The sequence below is a fragment of the Hirundo rustica genome, chromosome Z (assembly GCF_015227805.2).
Source record: "Hirundo rustica isolate bHirRus1 chromosome Z, bHirRus1.pri.v3, whole genome shotgun sequence".
In the NCBI taxonomy this organism is placed as follows: domain Eukaryota; kingdom Metazoa; phylum Chordata; class Aves; order Passeriformes; family Hirundinidae; genus Hirundo; species Hirundo rustica.
In genome coordinates this window covers 17,560,047-17,574,120 of record NC_053488.1, presented here as the reverse complement: position 1 = coordinate 17,574,120, position 14,074 = coordinate 17,560,047, and the positions used below count along the sequence as shown (strand labels likewise).

General features: G+C 40.5%; 1 protein-coding gene across 2 annotated transcripts in view; it reads left to right on the top strand.

Annotated features, from left to right (window-relative positions):
- OSMR (oncostatin M receptor) overlaps positions 1 to 13,932 on the top strand; it is a 31,782-nt gene extending 17,850 nt beyond the window's left edge. Inside the window, exons 9-19 of one of the 2 annotated variants that reach the window (XM_040090722.2) lie at positions 325 to 461; positions 1,746 to 1,899; positions 2,432 to 2,508; positions 2,911 to 3,133; positions 3,538 to 3,720; positions 5,034 to 5,135; positions 5,569 to 5,748; positions 7,458 to 7,622; positions 9,163 to 9,241; positions 9,518 to 9,590; positions 10,660 to 13,932. In XM_040090722.2, the coding sequence (XP_039946656.1) occupies positions 325 to 461; positions 1,746 to 1,899; positions 2,432 to 2,508; positions 2,911 to 3,133; positions 3,538 to 3,720; positions 5,034 to 5,135; positions 5,569 to 5,748; positions 7,458 to 7,622; positions 9,163 to 9,241; positions 9,518 to 9,590; positions 10,660 to 11,076 (1,790 nt within the window). In that variant the 3' untranslated portion in view covers positions 11,077 to 13,932. The remainder of the gene's footprint in view (positions 1 to 324; positions 462 to 1,745; positions 1,900 to 2,431; positions 2,509 to 2,910; positions 3,134 to 3,537; positions 3,721 to 5,033; positions 5,136 to 5,568; positions 5,749 to 7,457; positions 7,623 to 9,162; positions 9,242 to 9,517; positions 9,591 to 10,659) is intronic. The other variant, XM_040090723.1, reaches the window with a different exon arrangement.
- The last annotated feature ends 142 nt before the right edge of the window (positions 13,933 to 14,074 follow it).

Sequence of the window (14,074 nt, the reverse complement as noted above, 5' to 3'; positions counted from 1 at the left end):
ATGTGTCAAATGTTACCATGTTGCATCAGGAGCTTCTGCCAGGTCCTGAATTAGAGAAATTTAATGGTTTTGCAATAAATGTCTCTCTTCCTTTTGTCTGTGATGTTTTCAAACTCTTCTAAGTCAGCACAAGGGGTTTTTTTAAACCCTGTGAAATATTTACTTACATTTACATTCTGAAATGAAGTTTTAAAATGTGTTTCTTCAAGATTAGGAGAAAAGCCTGTATTTTTTTATTTGCTTTTACTACTCAGCTAAAATATCTTAACATACTATTGCATGTATTTTTTGTTTTAAGAGCTAACTTAGATTTTCCATTGGCAGTGTATCCCACTGCACCTTTCCAGGTTTGGGAAGATTGCTCAGATACAGAAATTACATTACATTGGAATTATGAAAACAATGAAATTGAACTCTTTTGTCAGACCGAAGTGCTCCAACCTGATGGCAAAGTAGAACTGGTATGAAACCTGAATTTCCTAAACAAAAACATAGTGAGGATCTTTCCGATGTGATTAAAAAATAATTCCTCAGCAATACAAATACTTTGTAAATCTTGTGAGCAGCATGTTAATGTGTCAGTTTTCTGGATTTGTTTGCTTCCCAATCTCTACACTGATTATGTGGTCCATGTGGGCAGCCACTGTTGGCTCTAATTCACACTCCAAACACAGCCTGTACTCTGGCAGAAGTACATGGTGTGACTGGTCTGACTATGAGCGCAATGCTCTGCTGAATGGGTTCTGAGATTTCCTGAAGTTAGTAAAAACACTGAAGGGCCTAGTAATTGTAAATTTCTATTTTTTATATATACACACAGACACACACACACACGCGCGCACGTGTATGTATATTAGCTACTGGTAGTCTTGATTTATTTTTACCGCTTGTGCTATTTCACACACAGCTGAGCAGTGCTGCAGATTTCTTTGTATCAGTCCAAGCTCTTTCTGTGTGCTGTTGACTGCAGTTTATGGTAGTGAGTCTGGTTTCTAGTGATGGAATCCAAGAACAGTTTTCCTTCCCTTCCTCTTCAATCTCCTTGAAGATTATTTGAGTAGATTCCTTATCTTGTCTCACCTCTTCTACAAATTGTGAGGTTGATGGACTCTTTGCCTGTTTACTGTCACTGCTCTGTATCTCCTTTCTTAGAAGGCAGCTTGCCTCTAGCACATTAAAAAGGCGCAGTGAAGATCACAGTTAAGCTGCATTCTAATTTGATTGTAGTTTAAAGGCTGTCAGATCAAGTGACCACTGCAGCTGGCCATTGCAGGAGACGGTTTTGAGGAGAGGCTTAAAAGCATACTGGCTTTTTGATTCTTACCAGAACTCACTTTGTCTCTTAGGAGAGAGTGGGGTGAAGACTGGGGAGAAAAAAATGCAAAGGTAGCTGTAGATTGCTCTGCATAGATCTGGAACAACATCCTACTTTTATATGAGGTAATAGCTCTATGAGTGCAAGAGCTCATTAAATTCCCTCCCGGATGTAAAACATGCTGATATGGAGGCTTCTGAGTGACTCAGACAGTTGCACAGAGGTGGCTTTCAGCCCTCCTTTTGGATCTCCCACTATTTTGCTCTTGTGCATTATTTGCTTTTTTTGATTGTTGTTCCATGAAAGTCTCTCCCAAGTGAAGCTTAACTGGCTGTTGCAGGATCTAGAGGAAGAGCTGTTTTCTCCAAGAAGAGCACCTTGCTGAGGATGCTGTTCTGAGCCATGCCTGTTGTGTCTTTGCGTTTTGCAGCACAACAGCTCCGTGGGTGACTCAAAGCGCATCACTGTGCGTGGGCTGCGGCCGCACACGGAGTACACGGCCAGGGTGCGCTGCGGGGCGTCCGAGCACTTCTGGAGGTGGAGTGAGTGGAGCCAACCCCTGACCACCAGAACAAAGGAAGGAAGTATGTCCAACCCATTGAGGAGCAGAGTTTGAGGGTTGTTCCTTGCTCGCCGCCTCTCTTTGCTGCTTGTTTTTGCTCTTCCACTGTGCAGCTAAAGCAGAGGCCTGTTGCACGCATAAAAGAAACACGCTAAACAAACTCCAAGAAGATGACTTCTTGAATAATTGTCAGCCTACCTGCTAGTCTCAGACCTTCCCTCCAGTGCAGGCAGTGGGAAATCCAGTTGACTGGGAAGATGGACAGACTGGGTTACAGTGCCCTGTGAGGCCTGGAAGAATGGTGCAGAGGTGGGAACAAGAGTTTGGTGACTGCAAGCAAAAACTTTCTAGAGAAATTAAGCAGACTTTAATTCATAAAAAAGGAATAAAAGGACAATGGTGTTAAAGAATAATGTTTGGGAAGGCCCTAGGGGTGATGGGAAAAAAGAGATGTTTTGAGTGGAATTTCTTCAAATGGGAGGGAGCATTAAAACTGCCTATCCTTTCAACACCCAGAGCATTCTCATTTTCTTGTTTTGCTATATTTATTGCAGCCCCATCAGGGAATTTGGACATATGGAGAGAAATTACACCAGTTCTGGGGGGGCGAAATGTGACCTTGTTCTGGAAGGTGAGACATCCTGACAGAAATAGAAACAAAGCCCTTCATAAAGGGGTTGGATATTTGTTTCATGATTTGTCGGCAGCTGGTAGCAATTCAGTATGAACTTGTCTTTTACAAATCTAAAACAGTATATATATAAAATATCTCAGAACACATATATGATGGTGTGCTGTCCTAGAATTTCAGACATACAATTTTGTTTTTCTAAGTATTAGAACAAGACTGATCCCTTTACCAAGATTTCTGCATTTCCATTTCAACCAGTATTTGTATGAATGGAAACAAGTATTTATATTCTTACAGAAATAACACATCCTGCTAGTTATTTAAAATTCTACATGATCCTCATACTTTTTCAGCAGAATTTACTAAGGTATTGTTCTCTTCCTCCATAACTTTTTTTCTCAGCAAACACCAAGTTTTCAAGCAAATGGAAAAATTATTTCATATGAAGTAACCTGGGAAAAAATAGAAGATGTCTCCAAGCCTGAAAGCATCTCCATTTCGTCAGTCAACAATAGCACAAGGATTTTCATTGATAACCATTCCTACAGAATCAGTATCTTGGCAAAGAACAATGTTAATTTTTCACTTCCTTCAGTACTGATCATCTCTAGAGCTACAGATAACCGTAGGAGTATTTTCAGCTATAATTACATTATTAGAGTTTTGTTTCTACCTGCTTTGAGTGAAGTCATAATTTATCATCTTGGGCAAGAAATTAACCTTACCTCTTAACTCACACCACAGCTGTCTGAAAAATATGACTGTATTTTCTCCTACAGTGTGGCAGCTGTCTGTTTATTAAGCTTAAGTGCAGAGAGTATCTTCACAGAGCAAAATACATTTGACCTAAAAATAGGGTCTCAGACCTACAATAGGCACCTTGATGGTGCAGCCAGAATCAGTGTGATTAGCTATTGTTGTTTTCAACTGGTTAGTATAAGAAATGTATTGATCTTCGTTTATCAAACTTCATGAGTCTGAAGTGTCATGCGGGACAATAATAAGAGATTCTGTTTTGTTCACTCCTAGGCACTGACGAGTTTAAGGAAGGACAGGTTAATGGTACAGATGATGGCATTTTTATCTCCTGGGAGCCCAGAAATATGTATGACAGTTACATTATTGATTGGTGTAACTTTCCCAGGTTGCACCCTTGTGATTTACAGTGGAAGAGATTTGGACCCAACACTTCCAGCGCTGTGATCAGCTCAGGTGAAAGCCAAACAACTATTCTTTCTGACAATGCAGCAGTCCTACAAGCTGTGGGCATTAATTGTATTTAGGAAAAAAATTATATTATTTTGAATATTGAATTCCATGCTCTACAGGTGTAATTCTTCAAAGGCATGTGACATCATGTTTTTCCTACCAAATTAATTAGACAGCACAAGTGTACCAGCACCATTAAGCCTTGGAAGACAGCACACTGTATTAGAAAAGTCAACACAGTATTTTATACAAAACCTCTTCTGAGTGGCTTATAGCAGCATCTTGAAGGAAGATGGTGAGGTTAATGAAGGGGTTAAAACAATTTAGCAAGAAAGATGCAGAAGGGAGCTCTATCCTATCTGTAACATGCATCAGAAGTCTAGAGTCAGTCAGTTTAAACCCATGGCATAGTGAGAGGTTTGGTGCTGTCAGTGTGTCACAAATGATGTCAGTGTGCCACAAGCACCAGTCCTTGCTTAGGATCCCTTGCAGGTTTTTTATCCTGGTTGTGGCCAGCAGACCTGAATCCTTTGTAGCAAAAGTTGCTCTGATATGCCTCTAAAGCTGCAAGGATTTAGCTTTCCTAGAGAGTCTCAAGCTGAGATCTCACTTTGGAATGAAACTTGTTTGAACAAAATTTGATTGAACACACATAAAGTTGCAATAAAAGGAGCTGCACCTCAATTCATACAAATGTCTCCTGCGTGTAATGAAGGGGACTGTAGTAACGCGTGGGAAGAGTATTTTCAAATTCTTCAGTGGTTTGCACTGGCATAATGTGAATGGGAATGGATGTCAGTGAGGATAAGGAATCCTGGTACCTGGATATGTGTCTGCATCAAATATTCCAAAACACAACCATTGCCTGTGCCAGAAATGTAAATGAAATTGTCTTTTTTTTTTGTGCATTTGGAGTCTATTGTTTGGTCACCTTGAATACTGTATGGCAAAAAAAAGATATATATCTATATCTATATCTATATCTAGATCTATATCTATATCTAGATCTATATCTAGATCTAGATCTAGATCTATATCTAGATCTATATCTAGATCTAGATCTAGATCTAGATCTAGATATAGATATATATAAACCTCTCTCCCAATTCTCTCTTTCAGACGGACAGAATAAATGTGTTTACTTCACATAACAGTCACTAAGAATTGGCTCGCCCTCTGTCTCCTTCAGTTGCTTTAATAGCACGATAGTACTCAGAGAAGGTGTCTAATAGGCTATTGACCTCTGTAGGAAGCAATTAAGTAAAAGTAACACTAAAAGACAATCCATAGCCTGTTTTTGTTCAACTGTTTTCTAGCTGCTTTTGTGCCGGGGGTGAGATACAAATTCAGCATCTATGGATCTGTTGCTAATAGAGCCTCCTTACTGGAAAAGAAGATTGGTTATCTCAGAGAGCTGCGTAAGTTGGCAACGTATGTGGGGCTTGTGTGTTTGCTAAATTGATCTGTCACAAATAGGATAATTGCCTCCTCCTACAGCTAGATAAAACTGGATTTTTTGTGTTCTTTCTGTATCTTCAGTGAGGCATTTAGACATTCTTTATCAACATACAGGCTCTACATGGAGAATATTTGACTAGTGCAGTGACCATGCAGAGCCCGTGTTTATTAGGAGAGCTAAACAAAGCTGTGATTATCAGTTATTGCTCATGTACTGTGTGGATGCATGAAGGTTCTGTGAAGTTTTTGTACAGAACTTTGCCTTTGTTTGGCTTTTAAATACAAGAAAGATATAAACATAAAAACCACATGGAAGTGTGGATTTTTCAAATGGTGAGAGAAAACACTCTTGAAGAATAATTGCAAGTTTAACTCGAATTTCCTTTCTTCCAGCTCCTCATCTTGACCCTATTGTGAAAAAAGTTGACCTGACTCACAATTCAGTAACACTCTCCTGGGAATTTTATTTCACAAATGAGTCAGAACCTGGTTTTATAAGAGGCTACCATGTTTATGTGTCACCTATACAAGGGAACTGCAATTTGAAAGGATCAAAAAAGCACATTCTTTCAGGTAACTGAACTCTCTACTACAGAAAGTTATGTCATTGATACAGGTGAAAGACTTGTTGGTATTGCAGCATCTTTGAAAGATTCATATTAGGCAGTCTGGCTGGCTCACTTGGCCATCTCTAGATTTCAACACCTGTTGCTTTTGGTTCCTCTCTGTGCTTGAGGTGCTGGTAGGCCAAAATGATTCTTGATTTTTTGTGATTTACAGACCACATCCTGTTGTTCATGACTTCTTTTTAACTCCAGAAATTACTCCTCTGGTAACATAGGAGGAGTTCTTCCTCTTGTGATAGGAGCTCTGGATAAATGTTGAAAAATATCTGTTTGTGATCTACTTGGATAAAAGTCATGTGGTCTACTTGGATAAAAGTATATTAGTCTTACTAAGATTTGGGGTATTTTAGAAACAGATGGGGTACACTTTATTTCCGTCAAAATTGGAGCACTGTATAAATTCTCCATGTAAATTCTTTTTTATTGGAAGTATTTCTGCATGTGCTCTACAGTGGAGTTCCTTCAGCAGAACTGAGCTGTAAAGTGGCACAAAGCCACAAATTTATATCAGACGTTTCTGTTCCACATAGAAAACTGCTCCAGATGACTTTGCGCCATTATAATTTTCAGATATTTCCAATACATTAAAAGAATGTATTTTATTTTTTTCCTTGCCTCTTCTGCCTGGGTCATATCCTGCATTCTTCTGTGGACTATTGGCAGGTTGAAAAGCATAGTTTGAACTGAGGGGGGCTGATGTAGAAGTTCTTGTCAGAACTGAACTATATAAGTACCATAATTCTGTAAGTAATACCAGTTAGACTTTAAAAAGTTTAAATCAAAGATTTTCTGCTTCACTGCTTCAGCTAGCAGACAAGGGGTGTTACTGAAAACAGCAGAAATAAGATAACCTATTCCTCCATGAAGTTTGGGAGTTGCACAATAGAGAGGCAAAAGAGCTCTTTTTTCAATCTTGCTTTTGATTACCTTCAAAGAAATTGACATAAGCTTAAAGGCTACAGGATTCTGGTTTAAAAAAAAAAAAAAATAGAGAGAGAGAGAGAGAGAGAAATGGCAAGACTCAAGTCATTCTGGTACAATGCTTGAAGAAAAAGAAATGAAAATAAACAAATAAACAAGATTCAGTCTCTGACTACAAATTGTTAGATGTCTGCCGGAGGAGGGCAATGCTGTGGCCTGTCCAGTTAGAAAGGATGTGACTTCAGCCAGTGGCAGTGAGTCAGGATGCATCATTCTTCCTGGAAGAAAGTGTGCAAATTACAAAGAAGGCAGATTGCAAATGTTTTGTTATTTCAGTTAACTGTTTTTGTAATATTTTGGGGAGAACTTATTGCAACCTTTCAGTACTTAACAAGGGCTTATAAAAAAGATGGAGAGAATGGAGAGAGACTTTTCACCAGGGCCTATACTGATAGGACAAGTGGTAATGGTTTCAAACTGAAAGAGCGTAGTTCTAGATTAGCTATTATATTTCATGTGAGGGTAGTGAGGCTCTGGAACTGGTTGCCCAGAGAAGCTGTGGATGCCCCATGTCTGGAAGTGTTGAAGGCCAGGCTGGATGGGGCTGAGTAACCTGGTCCTGTGGAAGGTGTCCCTGTCTGTGGCAAGGGAGATGGAACTGGATTATCCCTACGGTCCCTTCTAACCCAGGGCGTTCTGTGATCCCATGATTCTATCTTATCTGCTTTGTTTCAGGTGAATCAGAGCTATGTCAATACACAATTGAAAACCCAGAAGAAAAGAGATACACCTTGAAACATCTGACGCCAAACACAAAATACAAAATAGTCGTTAAAGCATTTACAGGGGGAGGAGAGACTCCCATTGTTAACTTTAGATACATAGATACACCATCTAACCGTGAGTACTGGCTGGGAATAATATACTCTAGGAGAAGGATGGTTTAAAATGTTATAATAATCTTCCTTTCTTAAGGGAAAACATTTGATTCAATGCAGCATTCACTTAAGAAGGAATCCATCTGAGAAATGATATGAGCATACCAACATGGCATTTTGATACTTCTAAGTAGAAAGGATTTTTTCTAAATTTTAGAACAATGCTAATTTACATTCTTATTTAAGTCATATCCTTCTGGGAAATAGTTCAATATATGCACATTTGCATGCCAGGCGAGTCCTGTTTGTTAGAACTCATTTAAGAATTGTATTTGGATTTAACGTGTTTTCTTGATATAGAAAAATCTACAGACTTGTGTGCAAACAGGTAATTCCTCTATGGACTCTTGAACTTCTGATGTTGATTCTTACTGTCATCAGTCTTTTAAACCATTGCCAAGTTCATTCTTTCATAAGCCAATACAGAAAAGTTGTTGGGATGGGCACAGTAGTTTGCTAACTGGGCAGATTTGAGCACCAAAGCAGAAGGGGAAAACACTTGAAACTTTGTCCCTTGAAAATACCAGTCAGCATGGTTGTGAAATTTAGGATCCAAACTAGAGACTCCTGGTTTTGAAAAACTTAATGGGGTTGGAGATGAAGGGGAAGCGATGCAAAAGTGCGAAGCATTGGCTTATGCAGGGAGACTCCATGTTTCAGGCTAACTAAAACACGGAGTAACAGTAATAGTAACAGTATGGTGTCTGACCATAATGGCACCCTCACAGGCACAGTTCTGCTTCTGGCACACAAGTTCTAGCTCCCATCAGCCAGCCAGATGTTTGTACAGCCAAGAAGAGAATAAAAACAAGGGCTTAATTAACCCTAAAGAGATACAAGGGGAATGCAAAGTGTCAATTCCCTCCTGTGATGTGTGATAGGGACACACAAACTCTCTGGCACAGAGCAGGAGGGCTCTGGACAAGGCAGAGTGAGAGCAGGCACTAACTAGTGCTCCCCTCAGCCTGCCGACAGCCTCAGCTGTTTGTGAACAGCACAGCCCAAGGATGTCTTCCAGCTAGAAGGAAATACTGGGATCCCTGTATCAGCATAAATCCTAGGAGACTTTGAACTCTTGTGTAGTGTTTTTCTTGCTATAGTGAGTCCAAAATGGAAGTACAGATGTTGTTCATGTCTCACAGTAAAAATCTCTCTTCTCCGCAGGTCTGAGAGAAAACCTAGAACAATACTTAAGTGAGGTTATCATTGCCTTAACTTTTTTAAATTACTCTTACAGCAAAGGTGCCAATATGAGGGCAAAAAAACAGAATCTAGTTATAATTCCATTCTGGTAAAGGGAATGAAGGTCTAAAGGCTTACAGAGATATCCCAGAACTTTCAGCCAAGCTACCTTGCAACCATGGACCACACAGTTGTACTGCTGAGTTAGTGGCAGGTATCCCACACAGACTTGATGTTATTTTTGCCCAGAGACTCAGTCTGTATTGACTTTAACACGTGAGAAATTAAAAATAAAATTCTAAGGTATTTTTCTTCCATAGAAAACATGCTGTACTTGGTAATCCTGATAGTGATAGTTCCAACCCTAGTAGCAGCTATATGCCACTGGAAGATGGAGTGGTAAGTTGTAATGCATGTTTGTGTTGTAGACAGAGAATATAACTTAACTAATTCACAAATCACTGCTGCAGCTTGTTTCTTCCAGCCCAATACAAGGCCTCATTCATTTCTTCCTTTGGCTGTCTGACTGTTTGGATGTTTGAAGTACTTGGCTTGTGGCGTTTCTGAGACACTGGTCATCTGCTGCTGTGCCTGTACACATCTGTGGGTGGCTTCTGCTGATAGAGTGTGCTTTGATAAAAGAACAAAAATGTTATTTTGGTCTCTTATTTCCAGGGTGAAGGAGTGCTGCTGTCCTGTAATACCTAGTCCTAATAAGAGTAAAGTGCTGTCATTCAAAGAGTTTAAGGTAAGATCACTGAAAATCTAGAGTTTTTAATTTGTCCATTCTTTGCTAAATAGATTAAAAAAAAAAAAAATTCTTGTGTCGGCTGCATTTAAAAATTAACTTCTTGTCAGTTTTTGTGTTGACTACATTTAATCATTATACACAAATTAACACACAGTATTACCATTTGATGGAAGAGTCTCCTTTTGACATTCATGTGATTCTGCAATGATCAGTTTATATTCCAGTCTGTTACTGCAAAAAGAGCACGCACAACTGGAGAATAAATGAAATCTTTTGATCCAGGCAAAAAAAATCTCGAATTTTTTCACATTTTTCTGAAATCAGCAGGTGATTCCTCCACTGTTACTGTTCAAACCCCTGCACTGTCTGAACTCAGCAGCCCAGAGGATAATGGACTTCCCTGCAGCCCATGAGCTGTGTCTGCCCCAGTTCCCTCGGGTGGACACTGCAGGGCCGTGTGCTTGCTGGCCCTGGGAGGATGCAGTGGGTCCTGCCGGGCACTGCCAGGCCTGGCTGGGAGAACAGGATTGGCAAAAGGCATTCAGCTTCTTCTGCAGCCACTTCAAACTGGGAGCTGCTGCTTCTGTGCTGCATGCAGGAGGCTCCAGAGCCTTTGCCCTGGTGCATGTGGAGCTGCTGGTGTTCACTGAACAGCAGCACGAGAGAGAGAAGTACACAAAACAGCTGCTGCAGCTGTCTTGCAGTTGCTTCTGCCTCAGACTAAGACCAGCACATATCAAAAACCTGGCAAAGTCTTCATAGTAGAGGGATTGGTTCCTTCCTCAAATGCAGTCATTGGGAGTTTACTTAAAAAATAAATCTCTAAATAAATAGTCTGATAAATTTCTCATAAAATATATCTTCCATTGAACAACCTCTATGTAGGTTTTCCTTCAAACTAATTTATTTGAAAACTGAAAACTAAAAAAAAACCCAACAAATAAACAAACCCCAACAAAAACCCCCACCTGTATAGGAGTATTAGAATTCCTTAAAGTAATCACTCTCTTTTCTCTTCTCTGGGCTTCTTTCACTGAGTAGTTTTTGTTTACCGATTCTCTTGCAGATTGATTCTGAGAAAGTGCTGAAGATAAATGACTGCCTTCCTGACACGCTAGCCATGGACAGTAATGATGAAGCTCAGAAATTGCATCCTGTTACCTGGAGCCCATTAACTTCAACACCAACTGAAGATAAGACTGATGGTCACAATTCTTCCTGGATTTACCCTAGTGAAAATGTAGCAAGAGACTTTCCATCCACACCTACACCTCAAACTCATACTTGTTTCGAGAATTTTGCTTATTCTCCACTTAAGGTTGAATCTGATCCCTATCAAATACCGGAGACACTGGGAGAAGGCAAGACAAGTCCGGCAGTGATGCTGTACCAGCCACAATGCTATTTAGATATTTTTCATCAGGATGCAGCCTCAACCACCAGACAAACAGCTGAGAGAAAGACCAGTCTGAGATACACCTAACTAACAGATGAGCACTGCCTGGGGGGAGGCTTTGATGTTCTATCCTCCAGTGAGTCCATCCAGTGTTTGGCTACACACCATAAATGAGAATTTCTAAAACCACAACTTGTTTTGATTAGGGCTCTCACAAGCCCAGCTGCCTAACTTCCATTAATATGGCAAACCTGTTGTTTCTGGACTAGTTTTGAGTACTGATTTACAGAGTTTCATGTGTTATGGTTCCATTACAACTTACAGGCATTAGATGAGATTTATCGGCTGTTTTGTGGCCTGTATTATGCAGAAAGTTAAATCACAGCAATCTGTCACAGGCTGATGCAGAGAACTTTATTTTGCAGAGATTAAAACTTTATTCATAAAGTAGGGGAGCAAAATGAAACAAGTGTGAAGGTTGTGCTGCTTTAGGAGTGTATTTCTCTTGCAGTGTTCTATGTACTGTGGCCACCCCAGCCAATGGGTACTGTGCTGCTGGGCACAGAGCATTACCCAGCCTCATAATTTTGGGGGCTGGGTTGTATTTTCTGTCTCTCAGATGATGTAAGGAATCATTGTAGAGGCATTCCCCGCACACACAGCGGCTCATTCCTAGAAGGTTCGAAGGAACTTTGACTTCCCCAGGAGTGCTGCCCACAGCACCCAAATACAGTGATCATCCTGTGTCCTAACTACACCTGATGTGTGAAAGAGCACAGAGTACAAATTTTTATAGGGAAGACCCTGCTTCTATTTCTTCTTACTGGGGGTCCTCAGACTTCTGCTTTCTCTGCCTAAACACCCTTTAAAATTGTCTTAACTATACATGGAAGAGATGTAGGGACTTAGATGGAAAGGAGTTAATTTTCCAGAGGTGGTACCACATGGCATGGTCTCTCTGCTTGTGCACATGAACTGAACTTTTGGCATTGACCCTTGTGCTTCTGCAGCAGGCCCCAATCAGCCAATCAAGCAATGGACCAAGCAACCAGACAGGCTGGTCAGAAGCACAGGTGTATGAATCCCATTTGTGAGGAACGTCACAGTCAGGCTGCATACCTCTAGATCTCCCAACACTACTTCTGCATGTGTTAAAAAACACAAAACCAAAAAAATATTTATTGTAACACTCAGAATTCCCACAGTAGGCAGCAGTGAATTTGGCCTTTCATTTTGATTTCGGGAAGTCGTACATTTGTAATGAAGCAGTACAGTTGGAATTATAGCTGAAAGTCTCATCAGATTTACCTCAGTGCACAAGGAACCCTTTGGTTTTGCTTCCTTATGCTGTTTGGAATCTGTCACAAAGAGATGGTTTCAACTTAACAGCACAGCATAAATGACTCTCAAAGGTGAAAAAAATGAAGGGTGTCCGACAATTCGATGTTCAGCTAGTTTGCTAAAATGCAGTTACTTGCCTTCGCTGTGTATAACTAATGAATCACACTCCAAAAAACCAAGCAGCTGCAGACACTGAACCACATCTAGTTTTTGAACTGTTGCTTACAGATATTGTTGTAATGTCACAAGCTGTGTTGCAACAGGAAAACCAGTAAGACCTTGCACAGCCTGTGGGCTGAGACAAGCACTGACTACAAATGGAGCAATCTTCAGCCATGAAATGGGGATGTATAAAGATACAGACAGAAAAGGGCAGATATGGCTGGAGGTGCTCAGTTCACACGAGTTCTGTGCCACGTCCATCTGTGTGCTGTGCACGGGTGCAGGTGGCTCACAGACTTGAGCAGCAGAGAAGAGTTTGCAGCATGGTCCTTCCTTTCAGCCTCCAGCCAGCTGAGTAAGGACACGCGGTGGGGCGCATTCTGCTGAATGGCAGGAACAGGGAGGGTAAGGGAGAAGGCTGATGCTATTTGACAGACACATCCCAGGGAAACTTCCTCTCTTTATCTTAACCTCTTCTTTGTGTAACAATGCATGTGAAAGCTTGATACCACAGTATCTTTGCAGATTGGAACACTAGCTTCTCCAGAGTGCTTCATCCCATTTTATGTCCTTGTGTAGCTGAAAAGCTTTACTGCTGGAAAAAAAGACAATAAACATAAGGAAGCTGCTTTGTCACAACCAATACAAAACTTCTGACCTGTACATTTCAGAAAAAGGTGTATTTATTTTAAAATGTTGAAAAGGTATCCTAAATCAAGTTATATACTAAAGAATTCAGACACAGATGTCAGTCAAAAAAATCAGAGTATCACACAAAGCATTTTAACATTACGGCAGTTCCTCCTGCCAGGGGGACAGCTGCAACCTGGCACAACTCCCAGCTTTGAAAAAGCTGCTGTCACTGAGACCTGGCTGCAGCAATTCCACCCAGGAAGTGAATGAAGAGGTTTGTGGGTTCAGCCTGTTGTGCCTTCCTGATGGTGGGGTGAGACATGGGCCTGGCTGAGTTCCCACTTCTCAGTCCCCTGGGGAGATCCTGTGCTGATGAAATCCCATTATCTGCTTGCAGTGACACTTGGCCACGCGTCAGATTGCTGGGTGAGGGAAGGAGAAGCTGGCTGCTCTTTCCCTATAAACCTTTCTGCTTCCTGGCTCTGATGGGTGGTGCTCTGTGAAATCGCCTGTGCATAAAAAGCACACAAATGGAGGATTCCAGGAAGGATAATGCCTCTGTGCCAGTCAAAGAGCACAGTCTGGGAAACAGAACTGAAGATTAGAGAAGCATTTTGGCCTACATGGCCTACATTTTTATATATTAAAACATCTGTCTTGCATTAATGGTTGAATGAGTTCAAAATTATTATTATATTTTTTTTTTTTTAAATAATGCAACTTTCACAGCTGTTGTTGAAATGCTAGTACTTAAACCATCACATAATAGAAAATCACTCTCGGTATGTTAAATTTTTAAAATAAAAATGGTGTGCGAACTACTAAAGAGTCTCTGTGTCTCATAAAGCATTAATGTGAAATACATTTTTGACCAAAAAAAAAACCAAAAAAAACCTTGGGAAGCTTCTGATTGTTCTAGCTAACTAGTAACTTACTAATATGAATTAAA